Source organism: Chroicocephalus ridibundus, chromosome 12 (assembly GCF_963924245.1).
Source record: "Chroicocephalus ridibundus chromosome 12, bChrRid1.1, whole genome shotgun sequence".
NCBI lineage: Eukaryota > Metazoa > Chordata > Aves > Charadriiformes > Laridae > Chroicocephalus > Chroicocephalus ridibundus.
This window is the reverse complement of record NC_086295.1, coordinates 8,906,572-8,933,702: the sequence shown is the minus strand read 5'-3', so window position 1 is coordinate 8,933,702 and position 27,131 is coordinate 8,906,572. Positions and strand designations below refer to the sequence as shown.

At 40.1% G+C, this 27,131-nt stretch overlaps 1 protein-coding gene and 1 long non-coding RNA gene across 13 annotated transcripts in view; one reads left to right on the top strand and one right to left on the bottom strand.

Annotated features, from left to right (window-relative positions):
* Nucleotides 1–11,722, top strand: part of LOC134522333 (uncharacterized) — a 42,836-nt gene extending 31,114 nt beyond the window's left edge. For all 5 annotated transcript variants that reach the window (XR_010073040.1, XR_010073037.1, XR_010073039.1 and 2 more), the window contains one exon: nt 11,093–11,722. This is a non-coding gene — a long non-coding RNA (uncharacterized LOC134522333). The remainder of the gene's footprint in view (nt 1–11,092) is intronic.
* Nucleotides 11,723–15,677: 3,955 nt separating this feature from the next.
* The window catches only part of ADNP (activity dependent neuroprotector homeobox), a 31,813-nt gene continuing 20,359 nt past the window's right edge, over nt 15,678–27,131 (bottom strand). For all 8 annotated transcript variants that reach the window (XM_063349908.1, XM_063349902.1, XM_063349906.1 and 5 more), the window contains 3 exons: nt 23,438–23,550; nt 21,865–21,957; nt 15,678–19,892 (listed from right to left, as the gene is read on the bottom strand). In XM_063349908.1, coding sequence (XP_063205978.1) covers nt 16,755–19,892; nt 21,865–21,957; nt 23,438–23,550 — 3,344 coding nt within the window. In that variant the 3' untranslated portion in view covers nt 15,678–16,754. The remainder of the gene's footprint in view (nt 19,893–21,864; nt 21,958–23,437; nt 23,551–27,131) is intronic.

Genomic DNA, 27,131 nt, shown 5'->3' with positions numbered 1-27,131 from the left:
TTGGAAACTGAGTGTAATTTTCCCTCTCCTATGACTTGTGTGGGGGGGTCAGTCTCTCTTTCCGAATGCCTTCCCAATGAGCATTAGAATATTGCATATTTTTGCCAGGCTAAATCTAATGCTTGTAGTTTTGCCACATTTCTAGTAACTGTTGGATTGTCCAAGGTGCTGTGTGCTTTCAGTGCCCATCGCCTTACATGGAAATATAGTAGGACTAGGATCTGTCCTAATACTTTTTCTTCATGAATACTTTTTCTAGCACTGTTCCTCTATTAGGAATGTTGAGTTTGTTCTAACTGTGAAGTTATCAGGAATGATGTGACTATGATGTAACTGTGGGTGAGGAGAGAGCGGTTGATATCCTGTACCTTGTCTTTAGGAAGTCTCTTGATACAGACACCCACAGCATCCTTGCATCCAATTTGGGATGTTATGATGTAGATAGGTGGACTAGTAGATGGGTGAAAAAAATGATTAGATCATTAGACTCAAAGAGTAGTTGTTAATGGTTTGTACTCTACCCGGAGGCCAGTTACGGGTGTAGTTGGTCAGACGTTTGCCTAAAGTCTTTCTCAGTGCCCTGGAGGTGGAGACAGAATGCACCATCCTCGAGTTGGTGGACCGTAATGAACTAAGGAGTGTTCTCCAGAACAGGGCTGCCTTTCTGAGGACATCAGCTGGCCAGAGGGATGTGCTCATATGAATCTTACTAAATTCACCAAGAACAAGCAGTAAATCCTGCACACGGGATGGGCTAACACCCTGCTGTGGTACAAGCTGGGGATCGACTGGGAGGAGAGCAGCTGTACTGAAAAAGATCCAGGGACCTTTTTAGAGGACAGGCTAAGCATAAGTTAGCGGTGTGCCATCAATGAAGGACAACAGATGTTTGGGCAGTATCAACAGAAACATGACCGGTAGATTGAGGGAAGTGATTATTCTCTTAACCGGATATTCCTTAGACTTTATCTGGAATACCACATCTAGTTTTGGGGACCACAGTACAAGAAAAATGTTGATAAATTTGATTGAGCTCAGGGGAGAATCATCAAGATGCTTGGGCTGGATGACATGATCCATGAAGAGAGGCTGAGACAGCTGAGTTTGTTCACACTGAAGAAGAGAAAACTTATGGGACATAATAGCAGCCTCCCAGTGTGCTTCAGACGTTTCCAAGAAGGTGAAACGAAGTTCTTTAGTGAAGTGCACCACAGGTGAAGGGGAGACAGCAGCTGTAAATTGCAATGGGATGTTCTGACAGCCTCATCCATTCCTTCAGTGCTGCTGGACCTACTGTAATAAAATTGCCGAGTTTATGTATGAAGTTTCATGCTGCTTCATTGCCCGCAGTTTACAGGTAATAGAACCGAAGTACAGAAGCTGTAAAGGCTCTTGTTCAGGGTCATTCAGACTACATCCAAACGCCTTTCTAGTATGAACTTGACCTCAGTTGTGTCTCACGTCCATGCTGCCTGATTGCTGGTTTGTAATCTCAGACAAGGAGTTGGAAGATTGTTTTATATTATGATAATATTGAAACAGCGAGCCAGCTTGGAAAGCAGGCTCTTTCCTCAACTTGGCTGCTCCTATTGACTTAGAGTAAATCATTTACGAAGTTAAGGAGAGGAGCGTGAACTCCTTGTGCTTTGTCATGTTTATTGTGTCAATCTATTTTTTTATTAGCCTTATCTGATTCTCATTATAATTACAGGCTCCTTCCTGAATATAATGCTGCCTCATGCTTCAGATGGATGGTATTATTTTTGTTTACTTTTGTCTGTGGTATTATTCCAGAAAGTGAAAGCAGTTTGAGATGTTCCTTGGGGACCTCAGCTGCTGTTCCATGTGCAAGAGGCTCCAAATGCTTAAATGTCTTAGATGAGAAAATGTGTTGGTATGAATTGATTTGCAAAGGGACCTAGAATTTGAGGCTATTACTATTCTGGTATTGTATGTTCTTGACTCAGACACTGCATTAATAAAGAAATAGAAAAAAGTGCTCATAAAAGTGTAGGACTGACAGCCTTGGAGTCTGCTGTTTATGCCTGAACCTGTTGTTTCAGAAAGACTGAAAGCCAGGATAAGATGCCTAGTAGAGACTCCGTATTCGTTCACTTTAGTGCCTTTGTGGAAAAAGCTGTCTAATACCTGCTTTGAAGGTCTGTGGGTATAACTCTGTCCCCTGGGAACTGGACTGAGACTGTCAGCAAGTGATACATTAGTGAGTAATGAATAAATTCATTTTGAGTGTTGGATATGAGTAACAGACATAGCCACAGACTTGGACTTTGCACATTTTGCTTGGAGTGCCACTGGATAATATGAGTGCAACACTGCATTTTTTTAATTTATAATTTAACTTGTGCAAGAAGGCAGAAAACCTACCTAACCCTAATACCACGTGGGGATTCCCCAGCAGTTAGGGAATGGAATAAATAACCCAGAGATGCTGAGTTTAAAATTTAGGGTTAACATGATTAAGACCACAAGTAGAGTTCAAATAATTTATTGTCCCTGTGCCTCAGTTAGAATCACTGAATAATAGAAGTTAGAACTTTTGAAGGTCATCTTGTCCAACTCCCTACTGAAAACAGGGTCAACCAAAGTTAAATTAGGCTGCCCAGGGTCTTGTCTGGTCAAGTTTTGAACATCTCCAAGAAGGGAGATTTTACAGCCTCTCTGGGCACCTGTTCCAGCCTTTGGCCATGTCATTGTGTAGATTATATTTTTTTCCTTATGTTTGATTGGTATTTTTCTTTCCACAACTTATATCTGTTGCCTGTAGCATTTTGCTATACAGTTCTGAGTAGAGTCCAGCTCTGTTTTTTCTATAAGTAGTTCTCTATAAGTCTTTACTCGTTGGACAGTTAAAAGACATCAACTAAATTGCATTTGAGGCTGAAGAAACCATATGTCTCAGCTTCTCTTCATAATGTATGTGCTTCAGCCCCCGAGCGCCTCGATTGTCCTCTGCTGGACTTGCTCCAAGTATGTCAGTCCAGTAAATCGTTCAGGAACTGGGGAGCCCAAAATCAGATGCAGTACTCCGAATTCGGTCTCATGCCAAAATAGAGGGGAGTGATCACATCCCTCAGTGTGCTGGTTGTGCTCGTACTGATACCAGTACACTGGTGGCTTTGATCACTGCCAGAGCACTCTGCTGAGTTGGGTTCAGCTGCTTGTCTCGGAGGTCCACTAGTAGTTTTCCTGCAAAGCTGCTTTCTAGCCAGCTGTTAATTAATGCAAACTGTTGTTTGCCCCTACTAGATCTATGCTGACTCTTTTCAATCACCTCCTCTTATTTGAAGTGCTGAAATGGATTCCAAAAGGATTTGCTCCATATTTTCTTTGGGACTGAGGTTAGGCTGAACATCCTGTGGATCCCCATGTCTTCCTCTTTGGCCTTCTTGAAGGTAAGCATCACATTTGGCTCTTCTTCAATCATCAGGAAGCTCCTCTGATTGCCCTTTAAGATGACTGACAGCATCCTCGCAATGACATGAACCAGCAACTTTAGCATCCTCAGATGAATCCTTCTGCTCCTATGGGTTTTGTTGGGGTTTTTTCTTTTTCTGCAAATTCTGGGAGCAGACCTTGCAGTAAAAACCATGGCAAAGAATGCAAAGAGATATCTTGCTAGTAAAATGAGAAGACTTGTGTTTAAAAGGATACTGTGAAGTCAAATGGCCAGTTTCTGCCCTTTGTGCTCCTGCAGGTGGAAATGCTAGGATTATTGTTGTTATTTATCTTAGTTTATCTCATTCTTTCTTTCACTCCTACTCCCCTTTGGCTTTTGGGAAGATTAACACGTGAGGAGCAGCCCCAAACGTATTACTGCTGCTTGTTCAGAAATAAATTGAGAGACTGCAAGTGCTGAAGCCAGTCTGCCTTAGGAGGCCTCATAGACACAGACTGTCAGACCAGTCACAAATGGCAACAACAAAACAAATCCCGACTTCCCTTTGTAAAGGACGTGCTGCTTCTGGCAACAGTGTATTGCCAGTATATATATGGTTGTATCAGTGGGAAACTAGTTCCATTACTGAAGGGAAGAAAGCCTGGTGGGTAACGTGCCTAAGCACAAAATCTTACCCTATACACTTAAAGGGAACACGTTTTGCAGTGGGATTCTTCAAAGCTGTCACATTTCCTCTGCGTACCACGCTCTTTTGGCAGGAGAAGAGCTGCTGCATCCTTGTGTTTCTGCCTCCCTTACTGAACAGCTGATAAACTGTACTTTCCCGTGGCTTCGGCAGGATTATTGATTTGTGCAGTGATCGTTATTGCAGCTGTTGAATAGATCTTTGCTGAAGAGATTGAGGCGAGGGGGGGAAAAGGGGACATTTGTAGGTGTTTTTTTTTTTCTCCTATGCTTTTTCTAAATTCTCTTGACCTTACGTATCTCATTACTATTTATGTAATGAAAATAGCTTTTTGACTGTTTTTACATGTTTTCATGGTACTGTACTTCACCAAGGGAAGCCTGATTTATCCTTCCCTTGAAGAGATTCTAGTCATAAGTCATAAGTGAAAGGTTGTCGTTAATGACTAATCTCAGCCAAAAGGATACGTATGATGCTTTCTGGAGCTTGCATGGAATTGGCCTTGCTCTGAAGTGCTTACACAGAATGTTCAGAACAACAGGAAGAAAAAGGTTGTGATTTATGATTGAGATGATAATATGATCAGAAGGATAAGGCCTGTGCCTTCTGAGTTACAAAGCAAACAGGTGAGGGAATGAATTTAATTCTAATCAGTAAATTTCCCATTTCTGTTGTGTATTATTTACTTCATAAGCTGTTTAAGAATGAAACCCACCCAGTCAGTCTGTGAGCTATTTACTGTGCTTTTGAGACCATAAATAATGCTAGAAAGTGATAGGATTGCCTTCTGCTTGGAAACGGTAGGCCTCGAAGTTTATATTGCCCTCAAATTAGGGGACTAGGAACAGATCACCATAGGAAGAACTTTTTTTTTTTTGTCCCCTGTCTGTCAGTCAAACAGTGATAAGAAAATTGATGCAAGAGTCAATAATCATCTGGAAAGCCTTCACAGTAATCCCACAGGCTTGAAGGAAAAGGAGAAGGTGAGGTGGTCTTCAAACAGAATTCTGTAAGAGTGAGTTTGCAGAGATTGTAACTGGCAATTTTTGTGAGTGCCGTGGGTGAGATCAGATCTCCAGCTCGTGGCAGGCGCAGGTTCCAGAATGAGAAAAGACTTGTATTTTCTCAGGAAGAAAATCCTGCAGCTTGTGCTTCTCATCCAGTCACATTCTGGGCTTAAAGAATGCTAGGTAGATTTCTTTACCTTGCTGAGATAGTAAAGATATTGTGTGCGTGAAGTCAAGAATGGAATCCAGCTCTTGCAAGTCATACTGGGTAAAATATATATACTGTGGGAGATAAGCAAAAATTGGGCTCTGAAGCTTGTATTCTGAAAATCAGAGTGGTTTGACATGACTATATTTGCCTTAGGACAGAAGCTACTACTGGCCTGAAGAGAAGAACTTACACCCGTGTTCTGGCCTTTGTAATTAATAGTTTTGGCACCTTAGTACAGACCTACTTTGATCAGTGATTTAAGGTAGTGTGCCAGGCTGAACTCGGATGGCTCTGATGTGGTGACACACTTCCTTCTGCTGAAGGAGAGAAAAATAACCTCTGGGGGAGGAATGGGGAGGACAGCTGTAGGTGGTGAAGTTTTAAACCAGTGCTGCAGGCTCTGCTAGAATTCCCCTGCCAGCCCTGATTTAAAGCTGGGCTCTGCCGTGACTTGCTCTCTGTTGGGACGCATCACGCAACCTTTCTGCCTTGGTTTCCCAAGGTGCAGTGGTGTTTGCCTAGTTTGTAAGGCTATTGTTATGATTAATCTTCATTCTATTTAAAAGTTGCTAATTAAAAGGTGATTCCTTGATGCTGGTTAAACAACTTTGAGGAACTTTAAGAAGCTTTGGAGTTTTATTAGTTAGCTAAGGATAAGCCTTAGCACTGGTTTTACGCTGCTTGTTTCTTCCCAGTTGTGTAGATGACATGCGGCGTTATGCTTCACTGGCACCTTTACTCAGCACATGCTGTAGAAGAGCTGAGTTTCGTTTGTCTTGGCACAGTGGGATTGGCACAAATGGGAGATAAGAATTACCACGGACGTCAGCCTGAGCAAGAGAAGTCTCCCTGATGTGCAGGACATCAGACCCCTTGTTCTCTTTTAGAAACATCCTTATTAAATTACTTTCTTGGTACATAGCGAGTGTTTAACAGAGAACATGTGGGCGAGGATTTGTTGTGCCCAGCATCGGAGCCGATGTGTGAAGAACGTTTTTGTTCCTTAATGCATACTTTTCCCAAAAGCATCTCACAAGAGCCCGCTGGCGCTGTGCTGGCAGCAAGCAAAAGGCTGGTTGGAAAAGCCAAAGTTGATAGGTTTTTAAGAAGTAAGTTTTTAATGTTGAACTTTAAATCTCTTTTACTAGAAATGAAAATTATTTTACCGTTGTTTTGTCAAATTATATTACAAATTAAGATCAAGAGGGATCTGAATCATCATTTTTAAAATTTTGCTGGAGAGAAGTGAGAACGTTTGCTTGGTTTTGGAGCTGCCGAAGAAACAGGTTTTGGTTTTTGCCCTGTTTTGATTTCTACAGTTTAGGTATTGATTTTAATACCCATGAGAGTGACCAAATCTGAAAAATAACTATTGCCAGATAGCCAAGAAACTGCTTTTGTCTTTCATAGCAGAGTTCAAATTGCTGTTGCAGGTTTCTGTGGAGAAGCGCTCCTTGAGCTGCTTCATTTCCTTTGGGTATTCACAGCGCTGCTGAGCCACTCCAGAAACCTTCCCCCTCTTTCACTGTAAAGAGGAGCAAGTAGGTTCATGGGTGTCAAGGACAAGGTGTGCTAGTGCTGCTGCAGGTGGTAGGAGCAGATGTAGAAGAAATGGATTCAGGAGCTCTGGAAACATGAATACTACTTAAGGCAAAGTCGGCACCACAGTCCAGCAGCTTGGGCGAAATACTTTGTTGTTGCTCCTTTCTCTGCTTTAAAGCAGCAGAATTGCTGAGGAGCTGAGTTCAGCAGGATAACTACCCCAGTACGGTTATTGTAAATACATCCAAGTTGAACTACCAAGGCTTTAAATTTGGTAACCTTAAAGGAGGGTTTGGGGTTTTTTTGGTGGATCTGGGCTGACTGCTGTTGGAATAAGAATGAAGGTTCAAGTTACCAGCTAAGTTGTTTCCAGAGACACAGCATGTGGAAACTTCTTTTTTTCTGTGTGAAATAATACCCCTCCTCCTTTTCTCAGGTAATCCACTGTTTTCCCTGTCTGTGAAAATAGCTCAACGTTTACCAGTAGTGGTCAGGCGCACTGCAAATAGCCTGGATAAACAAACTGTTTGGAATAGGGTCAGAAATCCTTATAGTGGTGCCAAACCATTCTGCTGGGGCATTTGGTGGCTGTACCGGTGCCCCTGCGCTGCAGAGAGACTGTCCCTGCTGCGCTTCCCCAGCTGCTTCCCGGAGGTAGTTATTGTAGGTGTCAGCAGGTCCCTCATCTGTCTGGGAGGAGCGGACAGTCGGGGATGGACAGACGGATGGATGAATTGTCTGGCTGGGCTGGGCTCGTGGTCCCCGAGGGGTAGATGCCCTACACCTGCGTTATGAAAGCAGCACCAACGTGGATTTCTGCACCATGTTGTAGATACTTGGGTAGAAGGGAAGCAACTTTCTGTGTCCACATCAGCGATTCTTGGCGCACTTGCCTTAAATGTAATGCTGTTGTGCAGGCGGACTTGAGTCTGGCAATGGAAACAAAACGGAGTAAGCAGACGCATTCAGGCCAGCATTTATTTTTCTTCAACGGAAGGTAGAATTTAACTGCCTGTGAATTAAGCTGTTTCCTGGATGGGATACAACTTGTAAGTGATCACCTTTTGACCCAGCTTTGCTGTTCTGACGCTGGGTTGCAGTTGTCAGAGTAACCGCTGTGCGCTTAAATGGGTCATTTTCTTACTGCTCTCGTGTATTTATTTAGCTTTCTCAGCGGGGGACCTGGCCTTTAGGGGCTTCAAACTGTATTTCTCGAGGGGTGCTTTTAGTGCCTTAGATACTCTGTCACACGACTTGTCTCCCTGGATAACTTGGCTGCCTGTTAAAATGCAACTGACTGAAGTCTCTAAAGCTGCCACCAGAAGTTTTAATCTTTCAGGCATGATTCTACATGCCGTTTCTTTTATTTGCCTGCAAGTGCAGAATTGTTGTGCGTACTTTATTTTTCAAAAGCGCTCTCAAATGTTTTAATCCTTTCATTTCTACTATTTGATCTAGCTTCATCTAAACCTGTTATACTTCCTTCCAAATGCTAAATTCCTCTATAATTCCTTTAATCTGTATTTCCTCAGTTTATTCACCCATTGTTGGATCTTTAAGTTAATTAAACAGTTTCCAAGTTTGGGGCAAAGTATACAGGGGTATAGGGCATCTGTTTTCAGCTTGTGTTTTTCAGGTACGATGAAAGCTCATTACACTGCGCTCCGCTGGCTCAAGCCTGACCTAAGAGATAAGTTAAGAGGAGAAATAATGTAAAAAAAATATGTATTTGCACTGAATAGGAGGTGCCAGAGGTGCTTCCAGACACCAGTGAAATGACAGAACCTTGCCCAAGGCCTTTATAGCCCGGGTTAGACACAAACACCGTTGAGTCTCATGGGCACTTGGCCTTCAGCAAGCCACTGCTGCAGTCAGTGTCCCTCGTGGCTGTGCGTGATGGAACGGACGCCATCCTCATGGGAGCACCTACTTTCCAAGGGTTTTAATCTGGCCTTCATTACATTGCGGCAGACATGAATCCAGTGATCTAGGGGTGAAAAGCTATTTGCTGCTACTTAAACCTTTCTCTTTTGATGACTTCAATAGGCTTTGGAATTTCAAGACATTTTCTCTTTCTCCCCCCCCCACCCCAGCCCTCCCTCCTTACCAGGCAACCATATCACTTTTCCTTTAAGTTTGAGAGCAGCCTGACCACAAAGGAATTATTTCATCTCCAGCCTGTGTGATGTGCACAGCACAGAGATTCCTCGTGCCTGTGTCTTTTAACCCCACGTGGCATTTGTACCATTGTGAAAGGTGGCTTTTCTCAGACCCCTTCCTTGTAAAATATGGTCAAGCCCTACGGATCGGTACCTTTGTCTCTCATTTACTAGTGATTCAGCAGCTGTGCTTTAAGATAATGAGGATTGAAGTAGCTCCTTTAACATAAGCTGGTAACAAGAGTGTTCCCCGATGAAAGTTTGGTGTGGGTAGATGTAAAATAGGAGTCACTTTGTAAGTATTTATGGCACAGTTGCGCAAATTACCTGTGTCAAGAGAAAATATGTAGTACCTGTAGGTCAGAATGCAGTAAATATATCTATGAATCATGATACCTGTAGTACTATATAAGTAATAAGGTATTGTTTGTCAAAGCATCAGAATAGTATTGCAGGAATCTCAGAAAACCAAAGTAGTGAATTCTCATTGCAGTCACCGCATCATCTATTTGGAGGAATTCTGGATGGTAAGTGTGAAGAATAAGCAGTTGTAAAATACCCAGTTACAAATCGGAGTGAGACAGTGGTTTCATGAGCTATGGGAAATCCTGAGTCTATGTTGGAGGTTAGTTTGGGAGGTTCGTGTCCTTAGTTCGGTTTGATTGCTCTGATCAGGGCTCTCTGCAAAGAAATTGTCACTCGGCCTGTGACATTAGATAACGTTCATAGCCCTGTTCCTGCCGCCTTCTCTCCTGCTATCACCACTGGCAAGACTGCCCTAGAAATGAAGGTACTTTGAAAATCATAGTGGTTTTTAACTCTTCTTTCTCTCTACTATTATTTTATGGAGAATACAGAAAATGTTAGTATGCCACTGTGAATTGTTACAGCTGGCTAGTTTTGCAGCTTCTTTGGTTAGGCTTTTTTTCTCCTTTCTGTTTTGCAGAGGTGAACCTTCGTCACTAGTTCTTACACGATCAATTCAGATTCTTCATCTTGTCTTAGTGGTTGTCACTGTTGATTTTCAATCTTAGATAAAAAAAACTTTCATTTTTCATTGAAAAAAAGCTGGTATTCTGCCCATTAAAAGGAGCCTATCTCCTTTTGTTTGGGTCTGCACATAAAAACCTCAAAACCATGTGCATCTGTTGATGATTATCATTAAAGGAACATTTCTCCCCCTAGCAAAGTTTGTGTATCCTAATAGGTAGCAAGTGTCCTTCTCTGAGAACACGGTATTGATCCCCGAGATGTGCAAATCATGAGTTTGCCAGTGGGACCCCCGTTCATCCTGCCCGTTCTGACAACGGCCGCACAGCAACGCAGCTTCAGCAGCCACTACCTAGGTCATAGTATAAATGAATATTTACTTCTTAAATTGTCCCTAGATGTGTATGGAGAGCCAGTGTCTGTTCCAAAGAATTAGCAGTGGATACTAGCAACAAATGTTTGTAAGCAGATGCACAGCTTGAAACACATGAATGAGAATTAAATACAAATAAATGTGAGGATTACATCTAAATAGCAAACTGTTCTCTGGAAATACGGTAAGTTTAGAGCCGGAAGATCATTAGTTTTATGGGAGGGATGCACCCCTCATTTTCCATTGAGACTGTGGTTTTAGTTAGAGGTTTGAACTGTTGCGCTACAGAAATACTATTTTATCTCCTCAATTCAGGATTAATCAATTCTTTGAATTCTTAAAAACTTTAGAAGCAACGCCAAATCCTGTTCTATTATTTCTTCCGTAGTCAGTATTTTCCAGTGTTACTAATTAATTTGCATTTTTCTCTGCTTTAAAACTAATTTCCCCTGTGTTCTACTCTATTTTTATCTGTTCAATATTAATCCAGCTAAGATGACTGCAGAGTCTCCAGAATCAGGTGTGAAAGCAGACGTCACATTTTCACCATTGTTTGCAGAGCCAATTATCTTGTATTGGAAAGTAACCTCAGTTCTGAGATGTTAATTCCTCTCCCCACCCCAGGTGTCTTTACATGGTCAACTCCTTAAAGTATTATTTCCTGTTCTTTAACAACAGGATTAATTTCTGTCCTGTTCTTGTTTCAGAGATGTCCTCTATCAGCAGCACGCTCCAATGACCTGCCAAAACCCTACCAGCTGAAGACTTTTTTCCTATGAACTATGTAGGTACTAAGTATCAACGTAATTAATTTTTGATGACCAAAAGTTTTTTAGGAAAGACTGAATTTATTCTTACAGTTTATATTGATGAGATTAGGAAGAAGCAACTGTTACATTTCTGATCTTTGGCTAGCATTTCGAAGGGAAGCTAAACGTTTCTGATCATGTTGTAGCTATATGGAGGCTGGAACATTTATTCTAAGATTTGATCACAGTAGTTTGCACTTACTTGATGTGCTTCCTAAATCAATGAAGAAAATGTACAAAACCCCGTTTTGTTTACTTTCACATTTTTATACTTAAAATGATCAGAATGTTGAAGAGTGCTCTAGTATAGCATGTTAGAACTGTCAAGTAATGTGCTAATACTGCCAGCTTCACAAGTGCACAAATGTTCAGATTTTACGAGAGAACATGAAGTCAGTGTCAAAATTTTAAATTCAATAAACTGCACACGGCTGAAGCTTCCAGCACTCTATTGCAAACTAGGAATAGGGATTTAAAAGCTGTTGTGTAATATAACTTGAATGGTACAAATAAACTTTCTGTTGTGGACCTTTGGATGTGCAATTTTGTAATGCAGATGCTGTTTAGGCAGGACCGGGAGTAGCGGGGTTCATCTCTGCACCTGGAGGTTTGTGTTTGGTTTTGGTTTGGGTTTTTTTCTTGACTGCAAAATAGGTCTAGGGAAACAAAACCCACTCAGTTCTCTGCATAAGGAAGAGAAGGTTCTACGCTTTTCAGACGAGTGGCTTTGCATACAGTACAATACGGAGAAACAGAAATAAATGCTCTTGTTTTAAAAATATGTGTGGAAAAACTCAAGATGGAGGACCTGATGCAAATTCTGTAAAGGGGAAAAAAAAAGCTTATGGTGAAAGTAAAGCTACATGGCTTTGAGTAACCATGGAGACCAATGCTTTTCTGATGCAGAAATAAATGAACTCAACCTTTTCATATTTATTAGTGGGACTGATGATGAAAGATAAAGTTGAATTAAAATATAAAGCAAGAGAAGGCAGACCTAGTCGATGTCTCTGCCCCTGCAATGCAGGTTATTGTAATGGATTATTACGAATCAGCTGGTATTACAGAGGCTAATCAGTTATGAAAGGAACAAAGTACTCTTAATTATACCAACCTGTTTATCCAAATATCAGCTTCTTTATTAACAGAAATGAAGAGACAGCGCACACAACATATTCCTGAAATCTTTTGGTTCTGATAAAAATGCAATAAACTTGTTTTAATACTATAGCAGTGTATGAAATATATGTACTACAAAATGGTAAATTGTTTACTGTAACTGTTTTAGTGGATATTTGAAACCTACTAATTCCTTGGTGGCAAGAATGATAGCATTTTCCTATAAAAATACTGGGTGAATATTCAGGTTTCTGTCTTTAAAATACATGTCAAAGGGTCAAATATTAATTGGCAAGTTCTTGCTACGGCTCTTGCTGCTGCTGAACAGAGGATGGCAGCATTAAATGTCACTTGAACTTCCAGTAAGATTAAGAGCTTGTGAAATACAACTTCAGTGCAGCTACTGCTGCAACATCATGTAGAAGGTTTTGATTGAGTGGAAATCCCGGTGTAGATAAATGGTTAAGTCACAGAACCCAAAGGAAAATGCTGAGATCAAGTGTGACTTTAGCGGCCAATGCCCTGGATAGAAAACTGGAAGTTTCGCAAAAGCAGTCGGTCTGACGCTGCTGGAAAAGAATGGTTTAGTCTGGAGGAAAGCTTAGCTGTAACTGTGCTTCAGGGGGCGAGGGCAGGGGATGGAAGGAGAGGAGTGCACTGAAAGAACGAGAAGTGCGTGTGTTGAACCACGACATCCCAGCTGCAGGTCAGCGCAGTGAAGGATGCCTCAAAATAAGTTATTGCTAGCACATGTGAACACCCACAGAAGCAGAGTGCCATATAAAATGCAACTCCCCTTAACAAGCTCTGCCTGTCCTTGCCAGTTTTGGGTGTTTGTCAGAAGTCAAATTACAGGTGCCACCAGCTCTGAAAGAGTTTTTGTTGTACAAAGCTGTCTTGTGTCTAGAAACAATGCGTATGCTAATAACCTCCTACTCCAGCCTCAACTGTTACAACCTTTAGATTTCAGGTAGCGTATTTTAAGATGGAAAACTGCACTTGGCTCTGCTGCAATTCAGGTAAACTGGCTGAAACAAATTCTTTAGAGAAGTCTTAATAGTCTTTCTGCTCTGTTGTGCTGGCCAAAGCCTGCACAGACTCCTGTGTTTTCAAGGTCTCCCACTGAAGACAGCAGAAGAACTTGAGTGTTGGCTTGAGCTGGCTACTCTGCAGCACAGCTGGCAGCTTTCTAGAGTTCTGCTATAGAACGTCAGCAATGTATGCAAAAGCTGGATAGCTTCCATCTCACACAATTATAATGGTGTGATTAATTAAGACTATACAAACTGGGTTTAAGGTTCCTCCAGTTTTATTGGGCATTTTACCTCTTCTGCTTTTTTGACTTCCTCAAAAATGTGTGGTTACCCTCAAATCGAGAAAGGAATTCTTGCCTAGGCTAAAATCCAGATTTGAGGAGTAAGTTGTTTGAAATACTAGAAAGTTTATGTCAAAACTTAAAAAACCCACCCCCCCAACTCTTCTTGATATTCCTGGTAAGACAGACTGTTTTTGTACAAGACCATTAATTTAATCACTATATAAAATGATATTTCTTATCATAGAATTTTCTGGCAAACGAAGCATTTCTAGAGTTCAGATTTCATAGTCTTACTATTCACCGACCACAAACAGGTCAAAGTTTGGAAATTTGACTTTAACTATAGAGTTCCCTAATATTAAATTAACCCTGCCAGATATCGAGACAAATGTGATGCAGACTTGTAAGATGATACCCAGTTTTTTATTTCATTGCTTAACAGATAAAGGGTGTTGTACTACCATTAAACTGTTGAGTATTTGAAAAATCCCTTAAAGCCTAGATGAAATGAAACAAAACAAATTCTGAAATGTCTGAAGTTTTCAGGCAGCAGCCTCCCGTGAACTAGAGCGGCCTACAGAGACCAAAAGGAGCATGACCAACTTTTCTTAGCAAGGAATAACCTTTTCTAGGACTTTGAGTGCCTGGTTTTGTTGGGGAAAAGATTACCATCCCATTGGCATCTGTGAGCAACAGTTAACAGACTCCCAGCTGATTTACTGAAAAGTTATTTTCAGTGAGAGTTCAGAAACCCTCCTAAGAAAATTAGTTGAGGTTCAAGTTTTCTTTTAAGGCAGAGAAACATAAGGAACCCTTTTGCTGATGTAACTGTCTAAAATATTTTTCCTGTATTGTTCTTAAAACATATAGTCTACCAGTTGAGTGCATAATGAGGAGCCAGTCCAACTTCCACTCCTCCCAGTTAAAACAGCAGAACAGGAGTTATGTATCCCTTCTGTGAAAGGGGAAAGGAAGCACAAGCCAAATTTAAACCATCTTCATCCAAAGGTAACTGTTTTCAGTCATCACTTCACACACATAATTAGTTCAACAAAACCCGGAAATGCTCATTCCAAAGTGCATCAGCAGCACAAGTTAGCTGCAGAACACGAGAGCATACGCAGACTCTCCTCTTTGGCTTATATAGTGGCTTGTTTGTTATACTAGTGGAAATAACAGTTTATATCTATCTACCTGCCTGCTAGAGAGATAACTAAATATTTTCTCAAGATTTCAGTGAAACGGTTTTGCTGTTTAAAACATTGAAGAGCACAGACAGAACTATTTCCTCCTTTACAACATTAATGAAAACCTCACAGGTCAATTTAGTTCTTGTAAAGTATCAGAAAGTTGGTACTCTGATATTTATTAGGCATTTGCCTAAATCAGACTCATAGCTCTAATTAAGAATAGTTTTGTTCTCATCACAATTCAACTCTCTTCAGTAAATTATTATCTCGCTGAGGTTTTGGTTCTGCAGCTCTGTGTACTGCACACTTGCCAAAATGCGTAACTGGTTTGACCAAACCAATCATCAAAAAAAAAATAAATATCAGTTTGTTAAAATTTAAGTATTCAAATTACTTACTACATGCCCCATGTTTAAATCATAAGTATTCAAATACCTTTGCTGTCATTTACCCTCAATACATAGTACTTCAGAGAGAGACGTAGTTCTAGATAACTTTTTAATACATGAAAGTGATCTCCATTCACGTAAGTACAAAGGGATGAAAAATGCAAGTAATTCATAGACCTTGTTTCTCCTGGATGCAGAGCAAGCAAATTACTACAATCCTATTTATAAATTAGTGTCCTAGAATGCTAAATAGTAAAGACAAACTCAGCCAAAGTTAGTTCTGTAGGATTTTCAATACCCTTGAAGGAGATCTGTCTAGTCAGTAAGGAAGTCCTATAGAGACACGTCCCAGCAGAGCTGTGGAGCACTTTGCAGGGGGAGAAGAAAAAAAACCAAACCAGTAATGAATGTAGCAAGGTGGGATTTACCAAACAGGAATGCAGCACTTGCATGTAATAAAGCAAATATTTACATTAAGCACAATACAGCAATTTATTTAGATGCTTAAATGAAGAATACAAAGGGAAATAAAGATCACAAAATTATACATACTACAACAGTGTGTCATATATTAGATGGTATAAATGAATACAACACCTTGTGGGTGTTAACTAAAGATAAAACTAAATATTCAAAACACAGCACTTTTGTTTCAGTGTGCTGCTTCAACACAATACACTTTTATACAGATCTAAAAGGTGTCAAAATTAGTAGCTGCAAACTTGTTTCTTGCATGTGATTTTTCTTTTTTTAGCTTAAAAGATTTCAGAAAATGGCTCTGAAATACGTTTGTCATCAGTTGTAACGTCAAGGATATTCAGAACAAGAAAATTCTATAATACAATAGAGTCCAGATATATTTTTTTATGTTGCTGGCCTCTGTTTTGAGATTGTACAAGGTTATGTGCAAAAACTAAGTTTGTCAAAATTCATACTATAGCAGTTTCAAGCTTTTGCTAGGTAAACTAGATACAGCATTTATTACACAGCAGGGCAACACTAAAAAAGAGAAACAAATCTATGATGGGTACACAAGAACAATTTCATAAGCTTCACTTGAATAGGTCTAAAAGACTGTACAAATATACATTTCAACTATTCAGAATGATACATGAAAAAAATCAATTTCCCCATAGTCTACTATACACGTTGAACTGGTAGCTTGTATGGTTGGCCCTACACTACCATGTGAAAAAGGGTAATGTTTAAAAAGACATACAACTGAACATGTACAAGAGTGAAATAAATGTTGAAAATGCAGATAAAATAAACCTCTGCTTTTCTCTGTGCATTCTGGAGCCACCAGCTTATCTGTTTTCACATTAAGTTACTGTGCTCGTTCCAGCAGGTATTCTCAAGCAAGATTCGCCAACAGCATCCTTAAATAACCGCTGGAATAACAGTGGCCACAACCACCACACGCCATGACCTAGCACTCGAAAGGCAGTACCAGTCAGAGTTGAAGCTTAGCAGTCAGACTGAAATGAGAGGGCTGAGACAGTTGTCGACTGGATCGTATTACTGACACTTCCGACTCGAGCAGCTCACGCTTGCTGGCTGCTCAGCTCCACGCCAGTTAAGCTGCTATGCATTGGTTCTGCTACTCCATCAGTCACGCTGTCAAACTGATCTCCATCCTCACTGTCAATTGTGCTATTCTGCCATTCCATCTGCTGATTTGACAAGTTCTCCTCAATCTCTGATGCATTTTTCCATTGCGACTGGTCCTTAGACCAAAACTCTTCTACTTTTCCATAGGAACGATTCTTCCACTTTGACTGTTCTTCATCGCTTTCAGATCCGCCCCCTTTTGTCTCAACAGTCGGTTTACTGCTGCCAGCATCTTCGCTTTGGGAGGATTCATCTGTCCACACTTCCGGTTTTACTTCCGATGTATTATCTTCAAAATCAGAAACCTGCTGAGAACCAGGCCCACTTTCAGACTGTGAAGCTCCATCTTTCCATTCAACAGCATCATCTTGATCATCCTGATCACCTTCGCTATCTGAAACATCACCTACCAGTTTTGCTGGTTCTTCAGCAGAAATGATCTCTTCGTACTTAGAGCTTTCCTCTTGTTTTTGATCAGACTTCTCTGGAGACTGTAATGTAGTTTCTTCAACGATTTCCTTGGATATGCTGTCCTCTGGGTTTTCCACTGTGCTATCAGAAGAGGTTTTCCCACCAGCGTCAGGAATACGCTGACCAAACGGACTACCGCTTTCATTGTATTCCTCTTCTATATTTTCATAGCTGTCTGAGGAACTTTCATTGTCTTTTCCTAAGTTTATTTTTTTATCGACAGTCTTACTAACGTTGACTCTGGAATTCTTTTCATCGTGGTTTTCAAACAGCCATTCAGCATCAAAATCCATTTCATGTTTAACCTTGTTTAACTCTTTCATATTGAAACCGAGCAGCACACCAGGTTTGTATTTTTCACAATCTCTAACGCATTTCTTCCTTTTGTTACTAAAATGAGACGCAATATCAGATTTCCATAGCCACAAACTGGCAGCCAGTTTTTCAATCTCTCTCCTAGTGGGATATGGTTGCTTATTAAAATATTTTGTGAGAAATGTTTTCCTGGCTTCATAGGAATCATCTTCATGACCCTTGGGGTCCAATGCTAGAACTACAGGCTCTTCGGGCTTCTCCTCAAAGGCAGAGGGGGAGTCATCATCATCCATTTTCCTTTTCTTCATTAGCGAGAATTCCATGTGTTCATAAGTACGTTTTACAGGTGCTACCGCTGGAGACTGACTTAGCCGAGATGACGAAGTACCTTTGTCCTGGCCGTTCTGAGTCTTCCCAACACCTCTGCAGTGGACAAGGTGCAGCGTTATAGTTGAGGCAGTCATGTTACTCGTATATACACCAAGGCAATGAATGCATTTGTAGGTCAGCTTTTTCTCAACCGGATGAACTGTCTGAATTACTTGATGCCTCTCCCGTAGATGATGTGCAAGTGCATCAGAGATGGGTCCTTTTAGGATTGAAAAGCACAGAGGACAGAGAGTTTTCCCCACGTCCTTTTTGTAGGGAACTGCTGCTTGTGGAGAACTTTTTACAGGTACATCAGACTTCTCCTGGATTTTTGGCTGTGGTTTTGGAGGAACTGGGGGAGTATTCTGAGCATGGTAAGCTACAGATTCAGCAGGAGCATCTCTCAGGTTGTAGGTGGTTACAAGAAGATGTATATTCGTGTGACTACCCTGCTGCAATGTCAAATCAAAGGTTAGAGTAGAATCCGTTTTAGGTCCCATTTCTTCATCAACATGAACCATTCGCATATGGGCGGCCATCTTTTCAACATCGTTGAAGGTTGAACGGCAATACGGACAAGACAGACCATGTATTAACATATGATTAAGCAATGTATCAGTGGGTAAATAGCGGTTACAGTATAGACATTTGCTAGTGAAATTGTGTATTTTCATTATATAGTTAGCTACTGCAGGCACCTTTTCGGCCTTGTGCTCCTTTTCAAAGTGGACACTATACACATTTTCAGGAAACAGCTCATTACAGATTGTACAGATTTTCCACTTCTGTGTGGATGATGTATTGACAGCGGAAGGACCTGTAGCAGCTACAGGAGATTTCGAGCCAGACTGACCTAATACTCTTGAAGCTGCCTGTGACTGAGATAATGATGACTGTTTCAACTGAGCTGATGAAAGAGAAGATGAATTGGCAGACTGAAGAGAGTATCTTGCCGAGGCCTGTGATCTCTGTTCCCCTCCAAGAGTGTAAGGCCTTCCATTGCCACTTGCTGAAAACTGTTTCATTGTTTGCGACTGCTGTGAAATAGAAACTGCGTTACCGCTTAAGTTTAGCCTTCCCCCTGGCTGACCAACGTAACTTGGTGGTACTGATTTGACTCCGTAATTGTTCTGTTGTAGGTGAACATTTGACATCATATTCACTCCTGCGGAATTCAATGTAGGCTTTGGTATAGTGAGTCTGTTCATCATCTGTTGCGACGAAAGAGATCGAACACTTCCAGGGGAAAGGGGACCCATCCTCTGAGGGAGCCCCATAGGCTTTTTATCCTGTGGTTTTGGAGCTATCAGCATCAAAGGTTTAGATCTTGGAACCACTACGTTAGTGTGACCTATCATCGCTGTTACCTGGTATCCTATGCGTTCGTGGTCTTCGATAACATGCTGTACTAAAGCTTCATATGATTTCGGCATAAAAAGGCATCGTTTGCAGTGAATACTACCCTCCTCTCGGGTACTGGAACTTAACGGAACTGCACCATTGAGTGACTTTTCACCTCCCTTCGCTACGTAAGGAGCAGCAACATGCTGAAAATGTTCCCTGTAAATGTGCTTTCTAACTATTTCATACAGAGGATCTCGGTAAGTGCACTTCTTACAGTAATAAACAGCTTGTTCTACACTGTCAGCCTGCTTAGGTTTAAGGCTATCATGTTTGTTTTTATCTTTAAAAGTGCTGATGCCTCCACTCGGTGTATTGGCATTTGGAGCATGAAATATTTTAATGTGCGTTTCCAAAGTCTTTTTGTCCGCATTGAAAGTACAGTAAGGACAATTAAGGAGAATCCTATTTTCAAAGTCTTCACTATGAACATTCCGGAAGTGGCTTTTGTACGCTGAAAAGAACTTCGAGGAAAATGGACATGCACTGCAGCAAAAGGGCTTTGTCCGATAGTCCTTAAAACAAAGAACAAAGCAGAAACTAAATATTGAAAAGCAGTTTTTAGAAAAACAACATCCATGATCTTCTCTAAACAATAATGTTTCTAAATAATAGTCTCAAGACCCACTGCAACAGTCTCAAACCTTTAGATTAATTTCTTCTCCCCAGTTTTTGGCCTGCCCTAAAAACTTTTATCATCTGAACATACACGTGATGTGGCAAGAGCCAGTTTAGAGATCCCTCAAGAGTTTGAGCATGAACTCAGCACGCAAGGCTAAATCATAAGCACCTTTCTCCACCAGTCAAAAATAAGCCTCATTCCCTGCAGCCAAGCTGCATTAAAAAGTTCACCGTAAGCTCATTTCCAGGGGGGAAAGGCAAGCGTGATGGAGTAGAATGAGACTGTATCCAGAAGGCAAGTTACTTCCCGTCAAAATCTGACAAACATTTGTAGATATAAGACAGATATATAACTTCAGCTATTTCAGTGTCTTATTCCATTACAAACTTTTATATAAAAGATGCTCTTCAAAACTTATTTTTGGTGAACAAATGGATTTACACTTACTAAGTCATATACTAAGGCTACACGAACCCTTAAAGCCACCAAGCCTTTTCCTTCTGATCAAAGCACAAACCTGATTTTTAAAACAATCTTGAAACAGAAAAGAGAAGGCATTTGAAAATTCCACCCTTGCAGTTTCCCTGCACCCTTTATCTTTCTTATATTTAACATGTTGCCGATGCAGTTCTTGTCAACTGTTGTAACAGAAACTAAAGTTACATTGGCCTTAGAGATAGCCACAAGCAATCTGGCATTTCAGATGAGATAAGGCATGAAATTCAGATAGTTACAAACATTCATCATGAGTGTCAAAACAAGTCTTGTGCATCAAGCTACACATAGATCATTTGAAGTAGCTGGAGAATCGTACTCTCCCTCTGCATAGCTAAGTAGGAATATGTGCTTCTGCCCACCTCCTGAAGCCTCAGACATCTGGTAGGCTGGAGACAAGATAAAACAAACTAAACAAAGGCTGTCTCCTTTTATTTTACAATTTTTGTTTGGCAATTAACTAGGAAAAAGGACAACATCAGTATATTTTATGGAACACAGTACGAAAGGGACATTTTCAGATTAACAGTACCCTAGGAATCCACCATAATACAGGCCCCCATTTCCTGTAAGAGCATTACCTCACCTTTCAGATGCTAAAGGAGGGCTTATTTGGTGGAGAGATTTCTCACCTTCTCACTTCTGTCAGTGCTGGTATTGCTCTGTATTGTACCATCGGTAGAGTCTACTGCAGTGCACCATGACTTGCCTTAAATATGTTCATCAGAATCAAGTATTATTTCCTCCCTCCACTTCTAGCTCAATTCTAGCCCAAATTTCCTTTAGTACTGGCCCAGAAACATCTAAAAAGTAAGACTTCCAGTGTCACTTCATTCTGCTGCATTGAACTATATACACCTAAAACTAAATCTCGGATACAGTCAGGTTATGAGAGTCTTTAGATGTGGCAGACAGCTAACAGAGCTACAACAACATGGGAGAGAGCAGCAGTTAGACGCGTTCATTGGAACTTTTTCTGAAATGATGAAAACACATAATGAAACATAAAAAACTTATCACAAACTGTATAAAATTGTTGATCTTTTGACCGGACGGATGGTGAAATCATGCTAAGCTTGAAAACAGACGGGCTCTTAAGGTGCGGTTGTCAAAGGGTGAGTAAGATTTCTTGACCAATCAGTTCTCCAGTATTCGACTATCCATACTACTAAGGTAAAGACCAGGATTATTACTTTAAAAAAAAAAAATAAATAAAAAAATAGCAGCGCAGCTTTTTGCTGTCCCTTAAACTGATGACAAATGAAGATCGATGGGTAAAACTGCAGGAAAAGCTCTTGGCATATTTGTGAAACGCCCTTTAGTATGAACCATCTTCAGAATCAGATGTGTCAACATAAACTATTACCAACCTGATTTTTTGTAAGCGATGGGTCCCACAATCCTACATCTTCCCATGTAGTGTTTTTCAAATAAAAGTCATTAGGTTCAAACTGCTTAAAATCCTGGAGAAGATGGGAAGAGAGTACAGAGAATCAAAACCAAAGATCAACTGCTCCCTTAAGCAACTCTTGTAAGCATCCATGCAGTCTTCTCAAGTGCTGCTGGTGAACAGTAGACACTATTAGTTCAAGGAAGTGGGGGTATTTAAGCTGCACCTCTGTGGAGGTGAAGAGTTGCGCGTAGTCTCAATATCACAAAGCACCTGAAGAACTATTTTCAGTACTCATCCTCCTAATTAACCCAAGACTGTAATTACATACCTGCCCCATTTTCAAAAGCAGTCATGGAGAAAAGTATTCCAGGGCTAGTGCTAAACATTTAAGATCATATAGATGCTTTACCATAACTCTTATGTTTGCTTGGTTTGGGGTTTTTTTGGAGGGAGTAGGGTGGTGTTTGATTGGTTTTGGTTTGTTTGGTTTTTTTTTTTTAAATTACTTTAATTTCACACAGGAATTCAGATAAAAGTTTTAAAAGCTTGACTACATGTATGATGTCCAAGAAGCCCAATTCCTATTAAAAAATAATCTTATGAAGTACTTTGGCATCTCATCTTTGGCATGTAAGTCGGCAGCACGTAAAGACTCAAAAATAGTATTTCCATGGAAATGAATACTTGTCCCAGTTCAGAATTTTACCCTTAAAAATTATACTTGGTTCACAAATTTCCCAAGCAGGAAGGACTGGCATTTCTTTTTCTTATGCATCTCACTTAAATGCTCTTTATAGAGACACTAACAGAAATGACAAAGCGAACAGGTCATCATTTGCCAAGTACTCTGAAGAGTTAAGGTATGTGAACTGACAGTACAGAAGTTAGTGTTCAGGAGAGAAAGCTGCGTTTTTGAGACAACAGTTATGAAGTCTGTCCAGAAGAGCAGCACAAGCACCCTTCCCTTCTAGCAACTAACACAGGTACAGAAGTGAGTCTTTAACCTGATGCCCTGCTGTTCAGCACTGACTGAAAACCTCAGAATCACCTTCTGTCCCCCAAGAACATCCTATACCGCACCTAGTATCTTGCTTCATTCCTAAACGTTCAGATAGGAAACGCTATTTTTAAGCATTTGACATAAACAAAAGACAACCTACCTTCAATACACATCAAGTCAGTCACACACAGCCTGAAGTGTATCTTGTCTCCACTAAGCTTTCTAAAAAGCGCTTACAGGTACATTTTAGCTCAACATATTGAAAGTCCTACTTTGTGTAGAATTTAAAAAGCAATGCAGGGGTAGCAACACCTGAACAAGGCCCGAATGGAATCTCAGGATCGTTCTCAGAAGCTGATGAGAACACAGGAATACAGTGTGGGAACAGGATACAGGGGATCCCTTCAAAATTCACAGTGAAAATTTAACATTTTGTGAAACAGGTCTAGAAAAAAACCCCCAACAATGTCATACAGCAAAGACCTCATAGTCCCACTAGCTTTGGAGCATTTTAACTCTACCTACAACACTCGGGAGGTCTCATACTTACTTCTATATGTTCTTTACAGTATTCCAAACCAATGTCACTAAGTATTTTTTTCACAGTTTTCCGGGCCTTTCTTAAACTGCCAAGGTTGTTGACAGGAAGTTGGAACATAGTTTCTATTGAAAAAGAAAGTAAGAGAAAAGGTTTAAGTCAAATGTGTTTTGTCTGATAGAATGTTGCACTGTTAGTAATTTTCTGTCTCGTTTTACCCGTATAACTCAGTATCAGAGCTGTACCATTCACTACCATATTTTCTGTCTGATTTGTTCTTAAGTGAGGCTGGCCATAAGCTAGATATCGACAAGCTTAAGAGAGCAGTTAAAAACCCAACAAACTGATGTAGCAACTATTGCAGGAGTAATCAGCTGCATCTGGAAATAATTTTTTTTTAAGTGTGTGTATTTACACGAAATTGACCCCCTATGCTGAAGTACTTAAGAACTCAGTTTCTCTTTTGTGCATACGTATCCTAACTGATTGGAAAATTGGTAAGTTGAGCTGCAAGGTTTGCGTCAGTCTTGCAATAGATTTAATAGTGTCTCTTCAGTGAGAAAGATGCTTCTTGCATTCAGCTGTAGGTAGGGTAAGAAATTAATAGTTCCCTCTCTTTACTGTATTTATAGCTGTCAATGGCTGACAAGCTGTTTAGCGTACATCCTTCTTTTATTGAGATGGGACCTGAAAGCTTGGTTAGAGCCCTTCAGAGATACAAATCACTGGAAAAAGTACGAGAGATGGCTTAACACCTCTAAGTGTAGCTGGATATTTTCAGCTTACAAGACAACCCTCCCTTTCAGTTCCCCACACAAATGGCTAATTCATCCAATTAAACTGTCTGTAAATGGCTGGGGCTATCCAGCTGAAAGAAAGTCTAAAACTTTAAGATATGTGGATTCCCAGATTCAGACGTTACCGCTAAGATTTCTTCCAAATGCTAATAACTAGTCTTCTTTTGGGTATAGAGGGGTTCTCGGCCTGTATGCTGCTGTCATTGCAGTAAGCACTTGCTCAGCTACAGACCCATCATCAACAGGTCACCTGCGCTTTAAGAGGGTGCAAGATGGCAGAAAGATGACAGTATACAGTGACAATATACAGTGACTTTGGAAGTGAGAGGGGTGGAGCCAGCAATAAAAGAGGTAAGCTTTTCTCAAAGGAAAGGGGAGGAAGCTTCTTACATAGCAAGAAAGGGTCAGAGTTGTTCTCTTGTTCCCTAGGCTTTAACAGTCCAATGCCTGTCGGTAAAGAGTAGTACCTCAGGAGATAAAAGCTGTGGTTTTGATCATTATTACTTCTGTGAGCCAATTCAGAAATGGTGCTTTGTTTGAACAATGCAAGGTTTGATTCCTATCAACAAATTAATCCACTATAAGGCCAAAGACTACCTACATCAACTAAAAATTGACTTTTTTTTTTTTTTGTTAGAAGCTTGGAAGTATTTGTAAACACTTTCAAGCAGAAGCCTAGAATGCAGAGTTAACAGAAGTTTGCAGCCATTAAATATTTGAGTTAGACAAAAATTCTCCCCTTTTATCATGAGATCAAGGGCAATCGCTAAGCTACAAGTGCTTACTAAGAAATTTTCTCAAAAAATCAAACCCAACCCTTCTCTTCGCACTATCATGCATACTCGTTAAAGCATTACTTGTCTGTTTACACACTAGGTTTTTTTTATTTTCATACTCCTACCGACTTTTACTAGGTAATGCTTTAAGGCAGTCACTAACAACTTACTATTCCATGATTGCTCCCAACAACACTGTTTAGTTTCAGAAATAAAACTGCCAAGTTGTGCATGTAACAGCACTAATACAAACCACGTCAATGGGTTTCACAAGCTACAAATAGTGCTGCTGGCACATGGCACTAGGCTCCAGTCTCCTCAAACTCAGTGAATTCAGAAATAGCTCCTCAGCAAGAGCAGAAAGCTATCATGACATTCAGGATTTGTATCACAACTATACATTAGAAATTAAGTGGAAACAAGCCTGAGTTCATGTAAAGATCTACAGGAAAATTTTCAGAAGTGCCAAAGCAATTCTGAGCATTGAGCATTTTGGTACGTGTATCAGGCTGGCTGCTGTCACAGATTACCAGAAGCACTTTAACACCACTACATGAAAACTAGGAAACCAAAGAAAAAGTGTTTAGACTTAGTCTAAATCTCAGGGATTCTAAATTACTCAGTTATAGTATTTGCAGTAATGAAGTTACTTAGACACATCATGCAAAGTGACTAACACTTTTCAAACAACATAGGCCAGAAAAAAAAAAATTTCAGCGTTTTGTATTTCAATGTTCTGTATTAACTTCCTCCAAGTAACACTTGTTACAAATATTTAGTATACTCAAAACCATCTTGATTTCTTCACATAAAAAACTTTAAATGCAAATATATTAATTTCTGTGACTGCAGAGGTGTTTCAGCTAACTCTAGTCTCGGTGAAAGGATTAGAATTGAAAAAAATTTTAGAATTAAGTTCATATGAAAAGTAGCTATGTTCTGCATCTTATCTAGCACCTTTCATTTTAGGGAAACTGAAACCCACTGTAGTAATATGAAGAATTAGAATTCTAGTGAAATACCTTATAGGTAGATTCACTTATAGGTCTCCTAACATGAACCCTGATCACGCTGTCTGTGAAGAACATTTCTCCAGGCATTCTTTGCCAGCTCAGAGAAGGCAAGGATCAAATAGATGAGGGCAGGAAACTACTTGCTCTTCCCAGTTATTCCCTAAAAAGCCTCTAATACTTTGTATGGGAAATCATGAACTGCTCTTTTTTTTTTATGCTGTACCCATTCTCATCGGAACTCTTTTATAATCAAGTATTTCAGCTGCAATTATAAACAATATCCAGGCCTAAGACATTCTTCCTCTCAATGAAAGAGTGAATGTGATTGTCCAAATAATTAGAGTGATTCATGTCCTTTCAGAACGCTGCTCACTCCTGCCCAGTGAATTATTTTTAATCCTCATAAAGGACTAGGAAATAAGGTTTGAATCTGAGTTTCTAACTTCTTGTTACTTTGAAAATTGACTCAGGCAAATCAGTTCCTTTATCAAAATGTGCATTCAAGCTTACAGTTCCTTTATCCGATTTTTCTGATCAAATCTGGAATTTATCCACTTGTCCCTTTACTCTTTTGATTAAGAAAGAGCGGTTTCTAAAGGCACACATTGAAGAGAAGTTTAAGAGAAACACTTTCAACGTACATACCATTTTATAACTCTGTACTGCGTACTAGGCTTTAAGTAAGGACAGAACGTGCCAAGTTCCGCCCTGCTTTTCTACCCGGCCGTGCCCATACTGCGGTATCAGCACCTCTGGGCAGAGGCCAGATCCTGCTGTTTGTACTATTACTTAGCATGCTTTTGGATGAAGTAAAATAAAAATAATACCATTTATGACAAAGTATAAGCATGTAAATGGTAGAAAAGCTTTTGAAAATGGTAATGGATATTTCCCTTGCAAACTGGAATTTGTATTGTGAAATTGTTGTATTAAAAAAATTAAGACCACAAAGAGTACATTTACATAGTTCAGGGCAGTATTACAATTAGTTTAGTTACTTCAACAAATAGAACTAAAATCTCCTTGACTAAAAGTATTATTTGAAGGTTGCAATTTTGCTTCAATTATAAAAATGTCTAATATAGCTTAAAGGGGAACCAGGTCCATTTTAAAGACATGA